At 29.1% G+C, this 21,002-nt stretch overlaps 2 protein-coding genes across 5 annotated transcripts in view; both read right to left on the reverse strand.

The window, feature by feature from the left end:
* LOC123299336 (tropomyosin-2) overlaps window positions 1-20,707 on the reverse strand; it is a 55,785-nt gene extending 35,078 nt beyond the window's left edge. For 2 of the 4 annotated variants that reach the window (XM_044881705.1, XM_044881704.1), the window contains exons 1-3: window positions 20,559-20,706; window positions 17,845-17,993; window positions 15,106-15,231 (exon numbers count right to left, since the gene is read on the reverse strand). In XM_044881705.1, coding sequence (XP_044737640.1) covers window positions 15,106-15,231; window positions 17,845-17,958 — 240 coding nt within the window. In that variant the 5' untranslated portion in view covers window positions 17,959-17,993; window positions 20,559-20,706. Of the gene's footprint in view, window positions 1-15,105; window positions 15,232-17,844; window positions 17,994-20,558 lie in introns of all 4 variants that reach the window. The other 2 variants (XM_044881703.1, XM_044881707.1) reach the window with 2 other exon arrangements.
* LOC123299342 lies at window positions 12,967-13,964 on the reverse strand. The gene has a single exon (XM_044881718.1). The coding sequence runs from the start codon at window positions 13,775-13,777 to the stop codon at window positions 13,022-13,024; it is 756 nt and encodes a 251-aa protein (XP_044737653.1). The 5' UTR covers window positions 13,778-13,964; the 3' UTR covers window positions 12,967-13,021.
* Window positions 20,708-21,002: the final 295 nt, after the last annotated feature.

Below are 21,002 nucleotides of genomic sequence, written 5' to 3' on the forward strand. Positions count from 1 at the left end.
TAGAGAAATTTTAAATTCGATCTAAGATAAAACTATCTAGGGTTTTGAAGATATGGGCATTTCGCAGAGTATTGCTTTGCTATCGAAATTTCTCACAGAAGTGAGTCCATATTCTGAAATTCAAATATTTTGTAATTTGTTTTTTTCAGGAGTCCTTAAGACTAGCAAATGGACAAATAGATAAATAAATATTTGGCTATACGGTCTAACAGAATTGTGGCTGCACTTAGAAGGGTTAGAAAATTTACAAATTGGGGACCTTATTTTTAAGAAATCATTCTACAGAGTTAATTGTTGAAATACCCAGAAAATGTTGAATGTCAGTGCTTGCATTATTTTAACTAACTTATAAGAGTTTAAATTTTCAACTCGAACCTATCTTTTATTGTTTTGGAGAAAATGGACATCATATTTTGGGTAAACCCTCACGGGTAAACCATGATGTTTACGAAAAAATGTTTCAAACAAAAGTTGTTTATTTTTCTATAAGAAACAGTTTTTACCTTCAAACTTTTGTCCTAAACATGCTATAATGATTTCAGCTTGATATCTCTTTTCGTTTTTGAGTTATCGTGTCCATAGACAAAAGAACGGACAAATATAAATGAACTAATTAGGTGATTTTATGAACACCTACACCAAAATTTTGTTAATAGGATCAATATTTCTAAGCGTTACAAACTTGGAACTAAAATTATTACACCTAGATATATATTCCATATATAACAGGGTATAAAAATCGTTTCAATTTCTAATTTTGAAAAGTATGCAATTTTCTATAGCGATCAGTGTACAGTAATAGTTCAATTTGATGTATTTTTTTGGACAAAATTGCGTACCATTATACAACATGCGCAAATCAGTAAACAATTTAATTGTTTACATCATAGTTATTTATGAGTATAAACTAAAAATTTGATAAAACATTTTTCATAAACTTATCGAACTAATAAAATTGATTGTATAACAACGCTCAATTAAATCTAATTTAACGAAGTATTTTATTACTAAAGTCCAAGAAAATATTTGTTTCATAAATGATCTTTTTGTTTCAATTACAGGGTGTTCAAAAAAGGATATTCAAAACTAAAAATTTTCAATCTTACTTCAGATTTGACCCATAGTTTTTATGCTTTTAATTTAAAAAATGTAGGTTTTTTTAGCATGATAAAGACTTTAAGCACTTCCATTTTGAGAATTTTCAAAGCTTTTCTTATGTAAATTAATAATTTTTTGAAACTAAAGCTTTTAGTAATCTTTCATAGGTAAATTAAAAGTCTCCACAGATACAAAATCCTAAAAATTATGTTTTGTGAAAATAAGTGAGGAATTAATTTCAAGCATGAAAACTAATACACGCTTTCTGAGTAGTTTACATTTGGCGATTTGGTATAACAATCGCTTTGGGAGTCAAGTTACCAGAAGACTTTGATTGTAATTATTAAAGGAATATTCAACAAAGGACCTCGATTTCTTGAGAATAAATCCAAAGGATTAATTGAACTTTCCCCGGTTCATTGTATGGAGTATTCCAAATTGGTAGGTGTTTAAAAATTGAAGAACAAAATTCCAGTGCCTTTTCTGATATAACGAAGACCGTCTATAGGCTACCTAAATGGTGAAGGCGGTACTGCCCCTTTCTCAAAAATCAAAATTTTAATTTGAACGCCCAAAGATATATTATCTACCTATTCACCGAAAACTTTGAAAATCCATAGTTTCATCAAGATCAGGCATGGGCGAGTTATTTTAAGTCGAAGTCACTATTGTTATAACTTTATTGTGTGTCATAAACTTTATTGTGGGTCTCTTTATCCAATTCCGCTTAGCTCATAGAAGAAGCGAGACGGATATAAGAACAAACTCTTCTACCTATCTCAGTTTCTCAAATAGAAATGAGATAGATAGAAAAAAAATGTTGTCTCTCTGTCCTACTTGTATTTTAGGTTGTCGCTGGTTACGTTGTCACTGTCTTACTCGTATTTTAAGTAAGGAGTCCGAGGGACTTCTGAAAGTGCCATTTGCCTATGCCTGATCAAGATTAACCAAAAGCAATTTCTCTTTTCCTAAATGTAACGCTTCTTTAATTTTTATGGCTTTGCGTAGGTTTCATGTTAAATCAATAAAAAATCTTCTTTAAAAAAAATTATAATGATAGTTTAGGTACATAAAATTTCTGAACACGATAATTTCAAATAAAATTTCAAATATTTTAGTGAAAATTTTAGAAATTTAGAAAAAATTAGCATCCTCTTCCATTTTAAACAAAAGAAAGTTTAATTACTATAGTAAATAGAAAAATAAAATGATCTTTCTTTAGATTTTAGATATCATCAACACGATAGATTAAAACAGTTGATCAATTTGCTGTAATTTAACACACTTGCATACAGACAGACATAGCACCACATTGAACATTCCAAATAGCAAAACAATAACAAAAGAATTTTAATATTTTTATCAAAAGAAAGAAAAAAAATAGCAGCAATTTTTTTTATTAAATTCATATTTAAGGATGTATGAGCATGACAACAATGTTTGATTTAAAGGCTCAAAATTTGTTTGTAGGTAGTCTTTTACTCAAAGAATATGTGGTTAAAATTTCAGCTTAGGTATCCGTGCAAATTTTTAAGAAAAAAGTCATTAAAAATCGATATAAAATACATTGGCTCTTATGGAGGAATCTCAAAAAACTACATATTTTGGAAGTTTTTGATAATTTTCATTTGGAATGAATGAAAAGAAATTTTAAAAAAACTTTTTAATAGAAAGTAAACATATTAGCAATGAATTAGAAAAGAAAAAAACTAAGTGTCACCGTCCATATAAGGGATGTAAGAGCAGGGTAGATTAAGGGTTGAAATTATTTTTATCTTATTTTCAACTTTGATGATGAATTTTGTTATAACTTCATGAATGTAGACGAAAAATAAGAATACAATTTTTCGATATGTGTTTTGGTTTTCGAAATATCGAAAGCTAAATAATTAAACAAAGATATTTTGAAAATTAAGCCAGATATCGAAAAATTTTATTCTTACTTTTCGTCTTATATCGTCAAGTAATAACATAAATGTATCATCAAAATTGAAAATATCTATTTTTAAATTTGTGCCCCCACTACCATGCTCATACATCCTTAAATAGATTAAAAAGTGTGTCGAAAATATGTGTTATCAATTATTTCCGAAATGTTGTTTTGAAAAGTTATTCTAATTTTCATCTCTACAAAGTTTTGGTTACATATCACCTTCCTGTTCAGTTTTTTGTTAAAAAACAAGTAAAATCCATCAATTGACTAATTAATTGTTGAAATAAAGTGTAGAATGTTAGTACTTGCATTATTTTTAACAAATTAGAAAAGTTCCTTTTGGCCGACATATAATTTGGTTTCAAAGTACTGCCGAAATTTTTTTGCGTTTTTCTCGATTTTTTTTAAAGGGTACAACTTAAAAAATTGCAGAAAATCGAAAAATTTTTTAAATCTCCAATTTTGATAAAACTCAGTTTATAAGGAAATTTTGATCCAAAAAGTACAAAAATCGGGCGTATTTGATGTCTGGTCTAATAGATTTTGAGATACGGACTAAAATCGATTCAAATATTGCGATATCCCAGAAACTCTGCATCCAATCATTAAATTAACGGGATTTTTATACTTTTTGGACCAAAATTACCCCATCCACCGACTTTCATCAAATTCGGAAACATAAATATTTTTTGCGTTTTTCTCGATTTTTTCAAAGGGGTACCCTTAAAAAAATTGAAAAAATCGAAAAATTTTTAACCTCCAATTTTGATAAAACTCAGTTTATAAGATAATTTTGACCCAAAAAGTACAAAAATCGGGTGCATTTGATGACTGGTCCAATAGTTTTTGAAATATGGACTAAAATCGATCTAAATATTGCTATATCTTAGAAATTTCAACCCAATTGTGTTGGAATGATTTTGGAAAGTTCCAAAACCAAAACGTTTTTTTAATGTAAGAAAAAATGAGAAACGATATAATCAAAATTAAATTTTAAAATTCAAAAAAAAAAATTTAATCTTCATTTTATAATATTTAATGCAGATATTAAAATAATTTAAAAAAAAAATCATTTATATTCAAATTCACAACCAATAATTATAATTACAGTAAGACCTATTTATAAAGATAATAATAAACAGCCAGCCGACAAACAATTTATTATTAAAAAAGGAAATTAAATTAAAGTGACCATCATACCATAAACACAATTAGCAAAAAAATAAATTAAAAAAATTATATCAAATTAAGAAGTGCCAAGCCATATGGTTTTCTTTCAAAAAAAAATACAAAAAACCTGATTCATACAAAAAAAAATTACTTTCACAAAAGCAAGAATAGAGTAGCGCACCATCCTTGTCACAATTATCTAAATATCGTGTACAAAATTTATTTCAGGGACGGATCTAGGTATGATTCATTGGAAGAAGAAGGGTACTCGATATCGTGTCATTATAGACGAATTATAACAGACAGAGTAGTTCAAAATATAAGTAGATACAGTTCAGAGACACAACTAGATTGTTTATAACTGACTCATCATCGCATAGTACCCATTTTTCATTTTCATTCTGGGTTTTTGTCTAGCATGTTCAATTGATTTAAAATTCGAATAGCTTCCTTAAATTGTATCTGGGGCCAAATTACATAAAACAAATTATTTGAAAATAATAATAAAAAAAACCTTATTATTTTAGAATCAAGTTTATTAAAAAAATAACTCGTGACTGGCACTACAGAACTAAACGTGACTGACACTACCGTCACTTAGAATTGTAAAATAGTTGTATTTTAAAAGAAACCTTACAAATTAATTTTGCAGGACACTAGATAGGAACTTCAAAACCATTTTAAAGATATATACGAGTAAATGTACTAAAATGCTATTTTTGAGTACGATTATTAAGAATCAAAAAGGTCACAAATAAAAATGAAATTGAAATTTTAACGTTCTTATAAACATAAATAAAGAAATTTTAATGAAAACTTAACATTTGCGAAAGAAAAATGTTATTTAAGTCCTTTAGATACTAAAAGCTCAGCAATCTCGGAAACGGCTCCAACGATTTTCATGAAAAGTAGTATGTAGGGGATTTTTGGGGCGATCAAGCTAGGTGTCATTATTAAAAAACGTCGTTTTATCTGTGTTTTCAGGAAAAACTGAAATAATATTGACTGCAAAACACGACTCTTACTGACATCTATTGGCGACGTATTAAAGCACATAGCCGGGACATTTAAGTTGGTACTTGTTGGTATTTTAAATGGGCCTTATATTAGTGATTAAATCTGTACCTTTTTAGCTCAAAAAATACCGAGTAAAGGCCAGTCAACCAGGTACTTTTATTAAATTGAACAACTTACGCACTAAATTGGGTTCTCGAGCTGTAATAGTAGTGTTTAATAGAGATAGCGTGTAAACGTGGCCTTTGAATTTAGCCAACTATAGTGATTTTAGATTTAGGGTTGAAATTATTTGTATCTTATTTTCAACTTTGATGACGAATTTTGTTATAACTTCATGAATGTAGACGAAAAGTAAGAATAAATTTTTCGATATCTACCTTGGAGATATCTGCTTAAGAGATAATGATACCCTTACACTCTTTTTCAAATAATCCGGTCCTGTTTTTACATTAAACAGAATAATTTTTATTATTTTATAACACCAATATGCAATTAATGATGTCATATATTATAAATAATACAAATCATACTTTCTTTATATATAAAATAAAAAAGATCACTTATAAAATATACAAATACATATATTTATCTATCTCTGTTTTGTCTTGAATGTTATACATACATTTGAGTGTGTCTATTGAAAATGGATAAATTTTGTATCCTTTTACGGTAATGTTCTTGCTGTTGCCAATACTTTACAAGTATGATAATAATATTATAAATATGTCCATGAATTCAATAAAATTTTTAAATATATTAACTGTACAGTCAAAGCCAGTTGTAACGAAATTGAAGGTACCGAACAATATGGTTCTTATATCCGATAATCGATATGTGAATATGTACCGTTAATCTCTTTAGGGCACTTCTCTTCCTAGTAACTCTATCATTAAAAATAATACTTTTTCGAGAAAAAATGAAAGCCCTGTTGTCTAAAGACAAGCTAAAATACTCAAGGATAAAAATTGGGCGTTTTTCAATAATTACCTTCCCAATTCCCAAGCTGGAATATCAAAATAATGGTACCCTATGATAGTCGATAAGTGAATATGTACCTCCAATCTCTTTAAAACACTTCTCTTCCTAGTAACTCTATCACTAAAAATCATTCTTCTTCGAGGAAAGATGAAAGCCCTGTCGTCTAAAGACAAGCTATAATACTAAAGGATAAAAATTGGGCGTTTTTCAATAATTACCTTCCCAATTCCCAAGCTGGGATATTTAAATGTAGTGTTGGGACGCCTATTAAATAAATATCTTCTGAGACAAATACTTCCAGGAGTAATGATGGTGACTATTTTACTAAAATCTTCCTTATTTGAAGGAAAATGAGAGCCCAATCGTCAAAAAACAAGCTGGAATACCAAAGGGTTGGATTAGAGCGTCCTAACTCGCTTCTTTAATATTAAAGACGACCGAGCTTTCATTTTTCCTCGGAGAAGGATGATTGTAGTGAGAGAGAAACCAAATGAGCCCCAATTAGAAATAATTAACTCCCCCGAACTAAAAAAAAAAGGGGGGGGGGTGAAGTTTGACCACTATATGTGTGTGTCTATCTATCTGTATGTCTATGGCATGATAGCGCCTAAACGGATAAACCGATTTTGATTTTTTCTGCTCTGTTTGAGAGATAAGAACATTATTATAACAACATTAAAGATAATTTAACGTTGAGTGTTCTTAGCTATGTTTCAAGTGCGAGATTAGGGTTCCGAACCGAAAAAACTAAAAAAATTGGCGATGATCTTCAAAATCGGCTCAGTTTGGAAAAGGCTTTATAGAAAATGGTAAGTTAATTAGAGTGTTCTTATAAATGTTTCAAGTGATAGTTGAATTCAATCAGCCATTATAAACGATGTCGCTATAACAAATTTTGACTATAATAGATAATGTCTATATACATACTAAGCAAGTATGACTGAGTGTGTGATCTCTTTAAACTTAATTATTAAATTGAGAATAAAAAAAATCTACACGAGGCGGTAAATATGCTTATATTAGTGTAATACATCACATATGTGACAACCGTTATCATAACGCATATATTGTTGTTACTTTATCAGGTGACTTGTGAGATCAGGTAGTATTAGGGGAAATAAAAAAGTCTATTGTGCTTCCCTACGTGGTGCTTAATGGGTGGTCTTAGCCTAGAATGCAATAATACAGGTTGATTTCCTTTCATAAAGGAAGGATTAAGACCTAATTTAATAAACTCACAAATTTCAAATCTTCTCTTGTAGTATAACATCCTGGATTTCTCCACAAATTTATCAATGAATTAGAGGCATTTAATTTGCTGTAATCTACACCTTTTTTGCACTTTGGGTCGAATCTTGTATGAGTTCCCGGTGAGCCGTATTCTGCGCCAAAATCTGGATACATCTATCCAGTTATAGCTAACTTATTTTATCGCCAAGACCTTACGAAATTAGCTAATTGAAATGAAACAGCTAGCCAAAAAATATAAATATGATTTGGTCAGTGAATTGATCTAAGATTTATATCCAGTTTATTCCAATTTTATAGAAATGATTCAAAAAACCTATTTAAGGTAGTACCAGCATGAAATCACTTTTCGACAGATTTGGCCGAATTTTTTTTCTCGGGTTTATAATAGCTTTATTTATGAATTCCTAAAATTTCATAATTTTTGACCGTTTAGATCGCGAGATATTTAAAGACAAAGTTCGCGATTTTGAGGGTCATGTCCCATTTAAAGCATGTAAAATGTCCGGTCTCTCCAACTATTTTTTATGATATTATTATATATTGAAGAAAAAGTAGAAAAAAATGTTTATACAATACAATTCTAAAAAAAAAATTTAGAAATTAATTTTCACTTTCGAGATATTAATTTTGACGTAAATTGATCGAAATTGGGACGTTGGCATAATTATTTCCCATTTTAAACGGTCAAAATTTCTGAAACTTTGGGAATTAATAGTAAGCATTATTAAATTCTTAAATTTAATTTTTCGTTAAATTCTGTCGAAAAAAAAATTGTACCATTGCTTTAACATAGAAACTGCAAATACCATGCTGGAAATACCTTAAAGGAATTCAAAATAAAGTAAAAATATAAAAACATTCAAAATATTGTACTATTTTAAATAGAAAGTTTTAAATCCCAGACAAGATTATTTACGATATTTATGATAAGCCTTGATGTACAAAAGAGTCACGATTTCAATACACAATAATGGAAGTATTAAAACTATGTTGAAGTAAATATTTCAAAGAGTAAATAAAAGTACGTCTACGTATAAGTACATATAGATAGAGTACAGACAGACTTGAACGGACAATCTGACTCCTATTTATTACATGAGTAACTCTTTCAATAAAAAATAATACATTACCGATGACTAATTCAAATTACATTAAATATGTAATATTTAAAAATCAAAACATTGATTGTATTTTTAAGTAAAAAAGAAAAAAACTGGAAACACAAATTCATTTTAGATAAAATTTGCTTATTTTAAAACAAAATTATTTTTTTATTATATTTACCCCGAATAAAAAGACTAGCGCATTGTGTCTAAGGTCAACGCGAGGGGGTAGTAATGAATTTTAAATACATTTTGTAACCCTTAGATTTTGAAAATGTTATTATACAATTTTATTTTTTTATTCATTTCCCATACTACATCAATGAATGTGAGAAAGTGCATTTATATATTGAGACATGTGTATAAGAAAGATACTATTACATGTTTGCTTGTATGCGTTTGTAGCTTTGCTGAGCGGCAGTTTGCTTTGAGTTATATGACTGACTAATGCATTTGATCTTTGAACAGTATTAGATAGTTCAGTATATTTTGACAGACAAGCATACAAGCATATAAGAGTACCTTTCTTATACACATTGCTTTATGCTGTACTCACAGCTCAAATAAACTGAAACTCGATATGTTATTTATAAGGAGAATCCATGTTATAGAAGAATGAGAGAATTGAGAGAATTCCCATGGGAAAAAAGGCCTTTATCGAAGTTTGCGTAAGTGTACAATGCCTTCAAATTGAGATAAAAGGTTGAAAATCTGTGGGTAGGTAAAGTTTAATGTCAAGGTGTTCCAAGTCCCAAGCTGGCAAAACTGAAGTATCAAGTATTCTTGCAGTTTTTTAAATTTTGCGTACTTTTACAGTCCTACCAAATTGAATTAGAGAGTTGGAAAAAGCATCTAATAAGGGAGAAATATGACTCATAGATAGAGTATCAAAACTCTACGACTGACGAATTGTTTTCTTTTCTTTTTTTTTAAATATTAATCATTTTGTACAAATATGTACTGACGCCAAAAAAAATTATATTTAGTCTAAGACAATTCATGTTTAAAGTATTTCAATGTAAAAAAAAGAGAACTTTTATGATTTATATAAGAAATTATTTATAGGTCAATAACAATAATCAATAATTGTATTAATTATTATGTAATATTTTTAATAATCGTATTGATTATAATCATGACTACACAAAATAAATCACGAATACAAGAAGTCTTTATATAAAGTAAAATAATACATAATGGAAATGGTTTTTAGGCAATAGAAGCGTTAAAGTAATGAAAGTTGCCTACATATACAATACAAATCATGTACAGTCTGTGTCACAAAAAATACACGTGTTTTACCATTCTAAGTGCTATAACATTATATGTGAATTGCATGTACTGTTATAGTAAAAGTACTTAGAATGGTTTAACATTTTCGTTTATTTTGACTAACGAGTGCATAAACTTCGTTCGTTACCCCCATCGTGACACATTCACTTAGGCTAAAGCCACGTCAGAGAAGACAATCTAGGTGATTTCTGAGTAAAAGAATTTTGAGCCTTTAAATCAAACATTGTTGTCATGCACATATATCCTTAATTTCTGATTTTCCCAATTCTCTACTAATTACGACCAAACAAGGTTAGATGACAGTATCGATAATTCAAGATGGAAGACATCTATATTTTAAAAATTAATTTGATTAACCATGACAGACACTTCATGTACTTATTAATGTCGTTACAAAAAAAAGTTTCCGTGATGAATTAATAAAGTTCTAAGTAATTTGCACACGTACTTTACAAAAGAATGTTAAACATATTCTTGATGACTTGGAAGAAAGAAAACGGTTATGGGATCAATTGTAAGTTACCTATATTGTAAGTGTCATGTAAACATACATTATTATTATTATTTTAAAATAAATACGTGCTGATGTACGCACTTAGAATTTTATTATAATTAATTAATTTATTCAAATCAAATAAAAAACAAATCATGTAAAATCAATTGAATTGTTTTTAGGGTCATCAAAAAACAAAATAAACGACCTAAAGTTTACTTAAAACAGTTTAGTAGATTAAAATTATGGATCTAGGGCCAGGCGTAATATTTGAAAATAATTTCAAAACGGTTTTTTCTCTACGCAAATATTCATAGCCGAGGAATTCTCTTTTAGTGAGCCTAGAAAAATTTTAATAGCACGGAAAGCAAAATTTCAAAATTAAAAAATGATATTTATTTGGTCTACAGCTTCGAATCAGGCTCATGTGACTTGGTTTGTGGAATTCCGACCTGAAAACGTCTGCGTGACGCGGAAACGTTTGATACTACCTTGTGCGATTCGTTGAATCACAATCCTTGGCTGGACTCTTTTTGAAGGGAGCTAACCTGCCTTGTATGTTTCGAAAAACTTCAGGCAAGGTTCATTAAACCTGAGGACTAGGCTTCAGAACTTGATGAATGACGAATTTTACTTGAAGCTGACCAAACTACGCGATGAGACAACTGTACACAATCCGACAAGACAGAATGTAAATTTATTTTTTAATGATTCAGAGTCACGATGATGACTTTTTTTCCAAAATAAAATTCCCTAACTTTTGCATGTTTTCCAGTTGAATAATTCAAAAATTCCCTGACTGAATTATTACTTTTAAATTGCTTAGAAAGAAAGTGGAACAAAAATTTTACAAATAACGAATAGAGAATGCGCCATTTTTTTAAATAAATCATATATAAATAATTTTTTACAACTTTGTTACGAAACAAATAGTTTCCTGACCTTCCAGTATAATTTTAATTCCCTGACATTACCAGATTTTCCAGTAATGTGGCCACCATGTCATTGTTTCCAAATCACAGGTTGAGAGAACAGTGTTGGCTTAACGATAAAGCTTGGAGATTTATTCAAAAGCTTCCTCATCTTTTGCTCAGAAAATTGAAAAGTACAACGAGACTGCCGGCAGAATAGCTTAATACATGAAAGGATTGCAGGAATCAAAGACAGATAAGCAACCTGGTTTTAAAATTTTTCCAAGTAATACAACGTAGTAATTAAAGGAATGTTGATTACATATTTGTTAAATTGTATTATCATAACGTTGTCTAACTTATTTTATCTAAATTATTTTTTATCAGTTTCAATGCGCCACCGTTGGATGGCATCAGTTTCTTCGGTTGAATAATAACACAAATAAAAAATAAATTTCTAAATGTTGTCATGCAAAATTAACACTGCATAAATATAATAATATATATATAAAAATCATATTTTTATAACTAAAAATTATTTCGTTACATATATACAAACCCACCTACTTGTTAATTAAAATCATAAAATTAATTCAAATAATTCACCAAAAGAAAAAAAAATACTGTTTTAATTAAAATAATAATTAAGTCTGAAAATAAACCATATCATATTGTATGTAAAGATACCGTAGTAACATTATTATGTTTTTATACCAAAAGATGAATAACGTATTAAAGGTGATTGTCCGTAATTACCATGACACGCCAAAAAAATATATAATTGGCTTGTCATTTTCTTATTTAAATTAATGGAAAATTTATGAATAAATTTGGCTACTATAGTAGAGAATTGTGCAAAAATTTATTACTCACGTTTGATGAAAATAACTTTTGTTTTCGATGTCCTTTCTTCACACGGGTTCAAATAACAATCCAAAATTTTATGAAAATATTTTGCTTCACAAAAATTTATTTGGCACTACCATAAAAAGGGGAAAAAGTGGGCAAAACAAATATGAAGTTATACATAAAAATGGTAAGTAACCTGATAATCTAAATGGGAACTACTGAAAATGGTTCACTTCATTATCGCAAGTTGGCGGGGTTTATCTGATTTGAGTTTGAATATTTTTATTGTCCTTTAAAATGCTAAGTAGAAATATTGCCATCTGTTAGTCTAAATTGGAACTACTGAAACGGGTATACTTCATATTTTAATCAATACGAATTATTATCGCCAGTTGGCGGAGTTGCAACTCCCAGTTCAGTTCCTACTGAAAGACGATGATGGTCATGAATCTATCATCAAAGCTTAGTTAACATAAACACGGCGAATGTTTTTAATAAATATTAAAACAAGAACATTTTCTTATATCATTTTATTGGTACAGAGCCCTACATAAATGTTGCAAAAAAGTGTTTACACTTTCTTGATATAAATTTAACAAGAATTACTAATCAAAAATTTAAATATTCATAAGCATGTGACCGATTCACATTCAGTAAACTGATTCATGACCATATTTGTGACATCAATTTGATAAAATAACTAAAAATGAATCCACAAGAGAAATAATTTAAAAACAAGGGCCATAAATATTATTTTTTTGGTATTGAACCCTAAATGTATTTTACAAGAATGTAATAAAAATATTTCCACTTTCTTGTTATAAATTTTTACAAGAATTACTAATCAAAATAGTTTTTGTTTAAATATTCATGACGGCACATGACCGACACTTAATGTGACATCAATTTGACAAACCACGAGGACCTAGATAGATACCATACACCACATGTCTGTGTGGGGACGACAAAGACAAATCGGAAAAAAAATGCATTCAAAACTGAATAAAGAACGTACCCTTTTAAGTTGAGTATTCATAATATTATGTAATTCATTGCGTATTATTGAAAATTTCATCATCGTATCCGAGCTAAATATGGATCGTCCAAATGCTAGGCCAGGATAATCAGCACACCGGCGACGTCGTCTTGTTTCACGTTCAGCAATCACTTCGGTACGCTCTGATGGACATCGTAGACTTGCCAACTCTTCAATTTCTGGATCTTCTTCATCGGTATCACTTTGACTCGAACCTTCACCAGCTGATCGTGTCATTAATGATATATCTTGACACATGACGTCTTCTTCAGCAGTCTTCGTTGATGGTGGTGGTGATGGTTTTCTTGGTGAATGACTTCGTATTTTTAAATTTTTATTATTCTTATGTGATTTAACATTATCTAATTTTTCGGTGATGACATCTTCTTCAACGGTTGTTAGATCAATTATACGACTTTGATCTTCTGTATTATTGTTATTATTTACACTTTGATTGGTGGTCACTTGTTTTCTATCTGTCAAAACATCATCACAAGTTGACACATTCTCTTGGAGGTTATAACCTGTCGAATTTATTGATGTTTTAAATGGTGTTGGATTTCTTCGTCTTGTTCCATCATAACGGGGATGATGTTGATGACCCCTTTTTCGAACTGAGCCATGAGCGAAACCTCGCTCGGACATTACTATTAGCAACACTGCTGCACAACAATGTTCATCACAGCAGCCATTTTGCCTCACTGGCGGTGACTAGTTGATATTTTTATTACTATTATTATTTCATATTCAACATTCTTTTGTTTTGTATGTAATCATTGTATTGTCGAGACATCTGTTGACCGTTTTGTTGCACTATGATATATTTTCTTTTAAATTTAAATTTATTTTCCTTGTAACCATTACTCAAATTTTTTTGATCTATTTTTAATCATACGATTTTGAAATACAACTTTTAAATGTTATTCGAACATTTCAAATGATTTTTCATGTTAAAAACACTATTTATAGAGAAATAATAGGCGTAATTTACATATGTAAACATAAATATACAGACTGTTTACTTTTAAAATTCCTTTTAAGATTATTAAATAAATCTATTTATAATCATGCCTTCCTGTCAATAAAGTTCATTAAATTGTTCAAAATTTAAATACTGCCATTGTTGCCAAATTTATGTTTTTGAATCCTGAAATATTTTATATTGAAATAATTGTTTTCGAGCGTTAATCAATCAATCAATTTCATAGTTGTTAAAAGTATAATACGTCATATTTGTCACTAATCCCACCACTAAGTTTTTGTTTTTTTAAATATCACATATTTTTTTATTCACACTTTTTTCAATATAAAAAAACACCCTGTATAGACGCTTTGATGTTATAAGTGTAAAAGTTTAATAGAAAAAAAACATTTTTTGGATCGTATCCAGGAACCATATTAGGTCGCTACAGATATCTCTAAGTTAGCTCTGTTTATAAATATTCTGTTTCATTTTGGGCTATTAATAACTTCGCCTCTGTTTAAATTATATTTATTAACGAACGCTTTATGTGTCGATGCGGGTGGGAGAGGGAAATGTTTATGATCGAATCGAAAATATAAAACGTATAAGCATATTAATTCGATGACGAAAATTTTTAAATAGATTTTAATTTTAATGGATTCGATTACAAACTTATATTTTTTTATGAAATATACATACACGGAATTTTCCTAAAATTTTATATTTTATTCATTTTGTTTAGAAACAATTTCGGGTTCATTTCTCGATTGAAAAAAAATTTTGTTTTCGCGAAAATATATATCTTGTATTTCGAACTTTCGCGCATGGTTGTTGATAGGTCGAACAACATTTATTCTCCCCACCTTTTTTATAAATGCTGCCAAATTATCTTGGTATAAAAACATAATAATTTTCCTTCGGAACCTTTTTTTTTTTAAATGGTTTTTCTTAATAAAAAGATGGATTTGTATATTTTATGGAGAAATTAATGAAAATTTAAAGTACTTACATTTTGGAGAGCCTTATCTTTTTCTTCCAATTTGGTGTTGACTGCCATTAAAGCTTCTTGAGTTTGATCGAGATCATTCTCAATAGCTTGGATCTTTTTTTGAAGTCCACGCGCTTCTTCTTCAGCCTACATGTTAAAAAATCATCAAGTTTGAGTATTTTATTTGGATTTTTTAGGGAAGTATTTGGAATTTTCTTTTCGATTCCATTTGCATTTATATTTTTTGTATTCAGAGAATTTCTTGGAAATTTTTTTGTTGGTTGTATTAAAACGTCAAATAAGTAGATACTGAATGGTAAAAAATGAGATTTAACGCCCGTCTATATAAATGTACAGAAATTACAAATCCAACCCTGGAAAGCAGTGTTTTCTCAGTTGTTTTGTTTTGAAGTTTCTTTGATTTTTAAAAGTTTTAGAAATTAATCGGCTTATTTTTATTTGTTGAGTAATAGATAAATAAAAGATTAAAATCTTTTAATTTCACAATATATGGCGCTTAGATAATGCATTTAGTTAGGTAATTATTCACTGACGTAGCCAAAAAGAGGGCTAATGAAAACCGACAATTATTTTTAAGAGGGTATTAATCAAAGATTATTGATAAAGACCTTAATACCGGAATAGTGAAGCAGATGTTGAATTGGAAGGACGATTAATTGTCAGTGTTGAGTATTTATACTACGTTTAATCAAGGAAATAATCTTATGTTGGATCATTATTATAAATTACTGATCACCCCGTTTCTCAAGCCTCGGTTTCCATGGCTTTTAAGCTTAAATTCTTAAGAAATTTACTTTTTGGAAAGACGAAATCTTGTTCTATCAAATGATATAATATAAAACAGTTGATCGCCCATTGGTGGGGAAGCATCTATATAACCACGTGGGTCGATCAAGAGAGGGAGGAGATTAGTTTAAAAGTTACGCTGACCTACGCTTGGATTCGGATGGCAATAAAGTCAAGCAACGTTCAACCTACAGAAGGCGAACTTTGATTAAGTTGGGTTGAGTTGCCACTGGTTGTTATTAAGTTATTTAAAAAAAAAAGTCCTACATGCTTCCCCACAACTTAATTTAAATGCAATGTTGCCAGCCCTGTTTAAAAGTTGGTAGATCTAATCTTTTTTTTTTCTATGTAATCCACCGTGGTGTTCTTTTGTCGTTTTTGGTTGTATCAAAATTTCGAATTGTTCTTTCCCTGGTGGAAATCTTTTCTGCCAATAGTCTAATTTGGTCTTGCAGTGTTATGAAAAACAATTACAACTAGAAGAATCATTAAGTCTAAAAAATTCTGAAACACTCGCTGTTTCAAGACTGCATTATTATAAGTTTTTCGACTCTTCTAGAAGACTTTTTCAGAATAAATCAAAGTTGTTAGATCTACCTAAAAGTTGGTAGACTTGGCAACGTTTTTTGAACAACAAATCCGTTAAAAAATTTTAACAGCATCTTTATTTAATTTACTCTCTCCTCATAAAATGTATTTTTGACTACGTGACTGATTGAATCCGTTTTGAATTTGACATTTTATCGACTTGATACTTCTTTATAAGGTGTTATTTGTTGTTGTTTATTGTTTATGTAATAATATCTTGTCCAAGGTCGGCCAATAAATATATTATTAGCTTTATAAGGAAATTATTACACAGTGACTGGTGGTACACTTACACATCGGAATAATTGATAATAAATGAGGGGGGGATGCTTTTTCATTTTACAAATATTTTTGTTCTTTTTAGGTCGGTGTAGTACACTAAGTTTAAGAAGTAAAAGATAGTAATACTACAGTGTAATTAGTCTATCCTTTTCTGTTTATGTGTAAAAAGTATATACACTAGAATACAAATAGAACATATTTATGACTTTTAAAAAATCTGGGTTGTATTGTTTTTTTTCGGGTGATATTACCTTGTGATAATTATCTCAATTTTTAATTATTTTTATTGCCTTTAATAGCCAAATTTTTGTGGTGGATCTAAGCAGTGGCGTAACGAGCTGCACTCGCGCCCGGGGCCCAATACCTTTTAAACTTTTAGCAATTTTTAATTATCCCGTCCGAGATATGATACCCCCTCTTGACCCCTCTCCTCACTACGCCACTGGATTTAAGAAAAAAAAGGCTTACGTCGCAAAGTTTTAAGTATATACAATGACTGTTAATAGAAAAATTGCCATTCGAATTATTTGTAAAAACTTAAATTACAGTCAAAACGGATTATATTAACATTAAGAGGACCGTACAATTAAAGTCGCTAAATCCGAAAGTCGTTATATGCAATATGTACGTTTTATCTCTGTAGGAAAATTGATCTTCCAAGAGAAAGGTCTCTAGGTGGAAACTTGATGTCCCTTTCACTAAAAGTTATTCTTCTCCGAAGAAAAATGAATTTACGGCCTTCAAAAGACCTGTTGGAACATCGCAGGGTCAGAAAGTTAGGGCACCCCTTTTAAAGACAATTTTAATGGAAGATTGTTTTTATCCAGGGATTAAAAAACGGCTTGTTTTAACCTACATAACCATTTTCAAACTGCTTTTCACTGTTTAGTAATATATGATTATTTCCTTCAGATTTTCACAGTTTAAAAATAGCCATATAGACTGAAACATGTCATTTTTGAATTTTGACATTTGGATCGATAATATTCAAAAATTCCCCGAAAAGTATTTGTATTTTTAACAAAAATATAGGGAATAATGCAAATGGAATCGAGAATTTTTTTCTATAAGAATATTATTTACCTTTTCAGCGCGGAGATTGGCATCTTTAGCTTGTTGTTCACATTGGAGAGCACGATCTAATGCGCTATCCTTTTCAAGCTTCATCGCTTGCATTTTCTTTTTGATTGCGTCCATGGTGACCGGTTTTTTATTTGACGCTTACCCGAAAACTGTAAATAAGAAAATTTATTTTAGTAAACTTATTGCATTAAAAAAATTATTTTTGGTATAAACTTTGACCAGGAAAAAATGTCAATGATAAGTTTAGAGTAAAGTCTTTATTCGAGATCTTTATCGAAAATTGTTATTCAGAATCTTTTGCAAGAATTTTTTGCACTCATTTTCAGATATAAAAGTCAAAAGAAACAGAGTTCGATGTAGCTGATTTCCCAATGTTAAAATATTTGCAATGTTTACCCGAACATTCTGTAAATTCTCATTCCTAAGAAATCAAGAAATGTGGATATTTATTCAAGAAATTATTCGATATAATTTCTATTTCAATACATTTTTCGATTATATTCCACCCAAATTTTTAAAATTGGATTTAAACTTTCCAAAATAGCTAAATGTGATAAATTTTGATGTGTTCCATTTTATGGTTCAATGACTTGGTCACCTAAAAAAGTTCATATGGTCAAGGAAATGTAAAATTGCATTATTATTGCATCTGATTGAACTATATTTTTTTAATGTGTGTAATAGGTATGGCAGGAAATTCATGTCATTCCCTAGAATAATGCATATTATAGGTAAAATTGTGGGAATCAATTAACATTGCACTTGTAATAATCGATGGCTGTGGGAAATTTTATCAAATTTCTAAGTTTAACCTTCAAAAATTTAAAATAATTTATAATTTTTGTAAATATACAGGGTGTTAGGTAAGTTGGCTACATATAGAAAACTTTTTTTATTATAAGGTTTACGAAAAAAATGTATTCTTTATAAAAAGCTCTACTTTTAAAAATATTAACATTGACCTATTCACTTTTGACATCGAATATACAGAGTGTCCAAGAATTGAGAAAGTGCGATAAGAATGTTAATGGGCGTTTAGAAATGTGAATCATTTTGAACAGATAAGAAGGGAAACGGTTAAAAAAATCACTTACGAGATATACAGGAGTGTATTAAAACAATTTTGTAAAAGAACAAATACATGTATGGAACGTGAAGGTGGATGCGTTGAGGCAAAAACAAACTGAACATGTGGACACCCTGTATAGTCGATGTCAAAAGTGAATAGCTGAATAAAGCAGAGCTTTTTATAAAGAATAAATTTATTTCGTAAACCTTATAATAAAAAAGTTTTCCATATGTAGGTCAACTTAGCTAAACACCCTGTATATAATTTATTCTGAATTATGTGGAAGCCATTTGAGGGTAAAATGTGATCCAAAATGTTAAACAAATACTCCCAAAATTTAAAAAAACGTCCTTGCTTTTTGGAGGACTGAGCAGAAATTAATTCAGAAGAAAGTTTTAAAAGTTGTTTTTTTCCATCCCTAATTTAAGAGAAGGGGGGCGCAATCAACCAAGAGCGTAATTAATCGAAGGTTAAATATCCTTCTAAAAATTATTTAAAAAATTTTTTTATTTAAATATTATTTTAGTAAAAAGAGTTTCCTGCGAGTTTATGGGGTTGCATAGAAATTATTTAAGGGTTAAATTTTCAACAGGTCATATTACATTTCATATGTATATAGGTCAAATAAAATATTTTTTATAATTATAAAAAAAAAATATTGTTAAAAAGTTATTTTTAAGTTTTAGGTAAATATTTAACGACCATGCGTCTCGAATTTTTGTTTTGCTAAAAATAAAACATTCGCGAAATATCCGGAACAATTTTTTTTTTTAAATATTTATAAAAATAAAAATATACAAAAATTATTATTTCTTGGTTGAAGTCAGCAATTTTGAAAAAAAAAGTATTTTTATTATAATTTTTTTAAATAAATATTTTTTATTAAAAATATTTTGCAAAAATTCTTTGGTGAAATAACAAAATTTTTCTTCAAGAGGCCATCAATTTTTCGAGACGTATCGAATAACAAAACCTTTGACGTATTCCCTAAATATCTGCCCACGATAATTTTATAAAAATTGCTTGTCGAATAAAAGAATCATGCCAAAATTTAAATTTTGCTTTTTAAAAATTTGGAAAATTATTTTATTAATTTCCTGGCTCATATCGTACCATCGCATCTAATTTTAACAAAATTTTATGTCAAATAAAGCAATCATGCCACAATTTAAATTTTGTATTCGAAAATTTTTAAAATTTAAAAATAGTAAATTGTTTGTCAAAGCGGCCATTATTAATTTGACGAGGCATATCGTATAACGAAGTCCTTCTACGCACTTAAAAAACATGCGTAGAAACTTTAATTTAAAACTATACACATTTTAATTTTCACGTCGAATAAATATGCTATTACATAATCGTCAAAATCTATTTTCCAGATTATTCGATGCATTCAAAAATATTAAATTTACTATTCAAAAAATTTTGGGGAGCTTTTTTACCCAAAAAAAAAAATTGATTTTGAGTAAGTGCTTAACAATTAAAGTTTGTATTATTCTTAAACGCATGCTCAATTTTGACGGAATTCAAAAAAATAACATTCTCTCTCAAAAAAAAAAAAACTTTTATTACAAATTTATCATCAATTTTTTGCACAACAATTGAAAAATTTTCAAAAAAACTTAAGAAAAAATAATGTACTTACCAAATATAAATCAAAATGAGTGCAAAGGAGACTTTGAACTGAAAAGTACGCGGTCTCTTGACAACTAATTATAGTTGGGGTGTTTAAAACTTTTCTTACGTTATTGCCGTTAATAGTTTGGAAAAGTAGGGGTAACTCACTCAAAACATCTTTCTTTCTCCGTTTGATTATAATAATATGATGATGATATATTTAACTTTGTTGAACATGCAATGTACGATGTACAATGTTTAATATGTAGAAAACATTGCAATCTTTCTTCGAAACTTTTCATACTAAAAAAAATTCGTAGCACAATGGCTGCGTCAGCTAAGCGAATTCCCTCAGAGATTGAAAAAAGGACACATTTTTCTAAAAATCGAATATTGCATTTTTAATTTTTCAAGAATTCAAAATTTTGTACTTTGCTCATCCCCCACCCCTTGTTTAATGGTCAATTTTTCT

Source organism: Chrysoperla carnea, chromosome 4, assembly GCF_905475395.1.
Source record: "Chrysoperla carnea chromosome 4, inChrCarn1.1, whole genome shotgun sequence".
In the NCBI taxonomy this organism is placed as follows: domain Eukaryota; kingdom Metazoa; phylum Arthropoda; class Insecta; order Neuroptera; family Chrysopidae; genus Chrysoperla; species Chrysoperla carnea.

What these genes read in the sequence shown, in the direction of transcription:
- LOC123299342 (XM_044881718.1), bottom strand. Translation starts at nt 13,777, where the DNA reads ATGTCCGAGCGAGGTTTCGCTCATGGCTCAGTTCGAAAAAGGGGTCAT.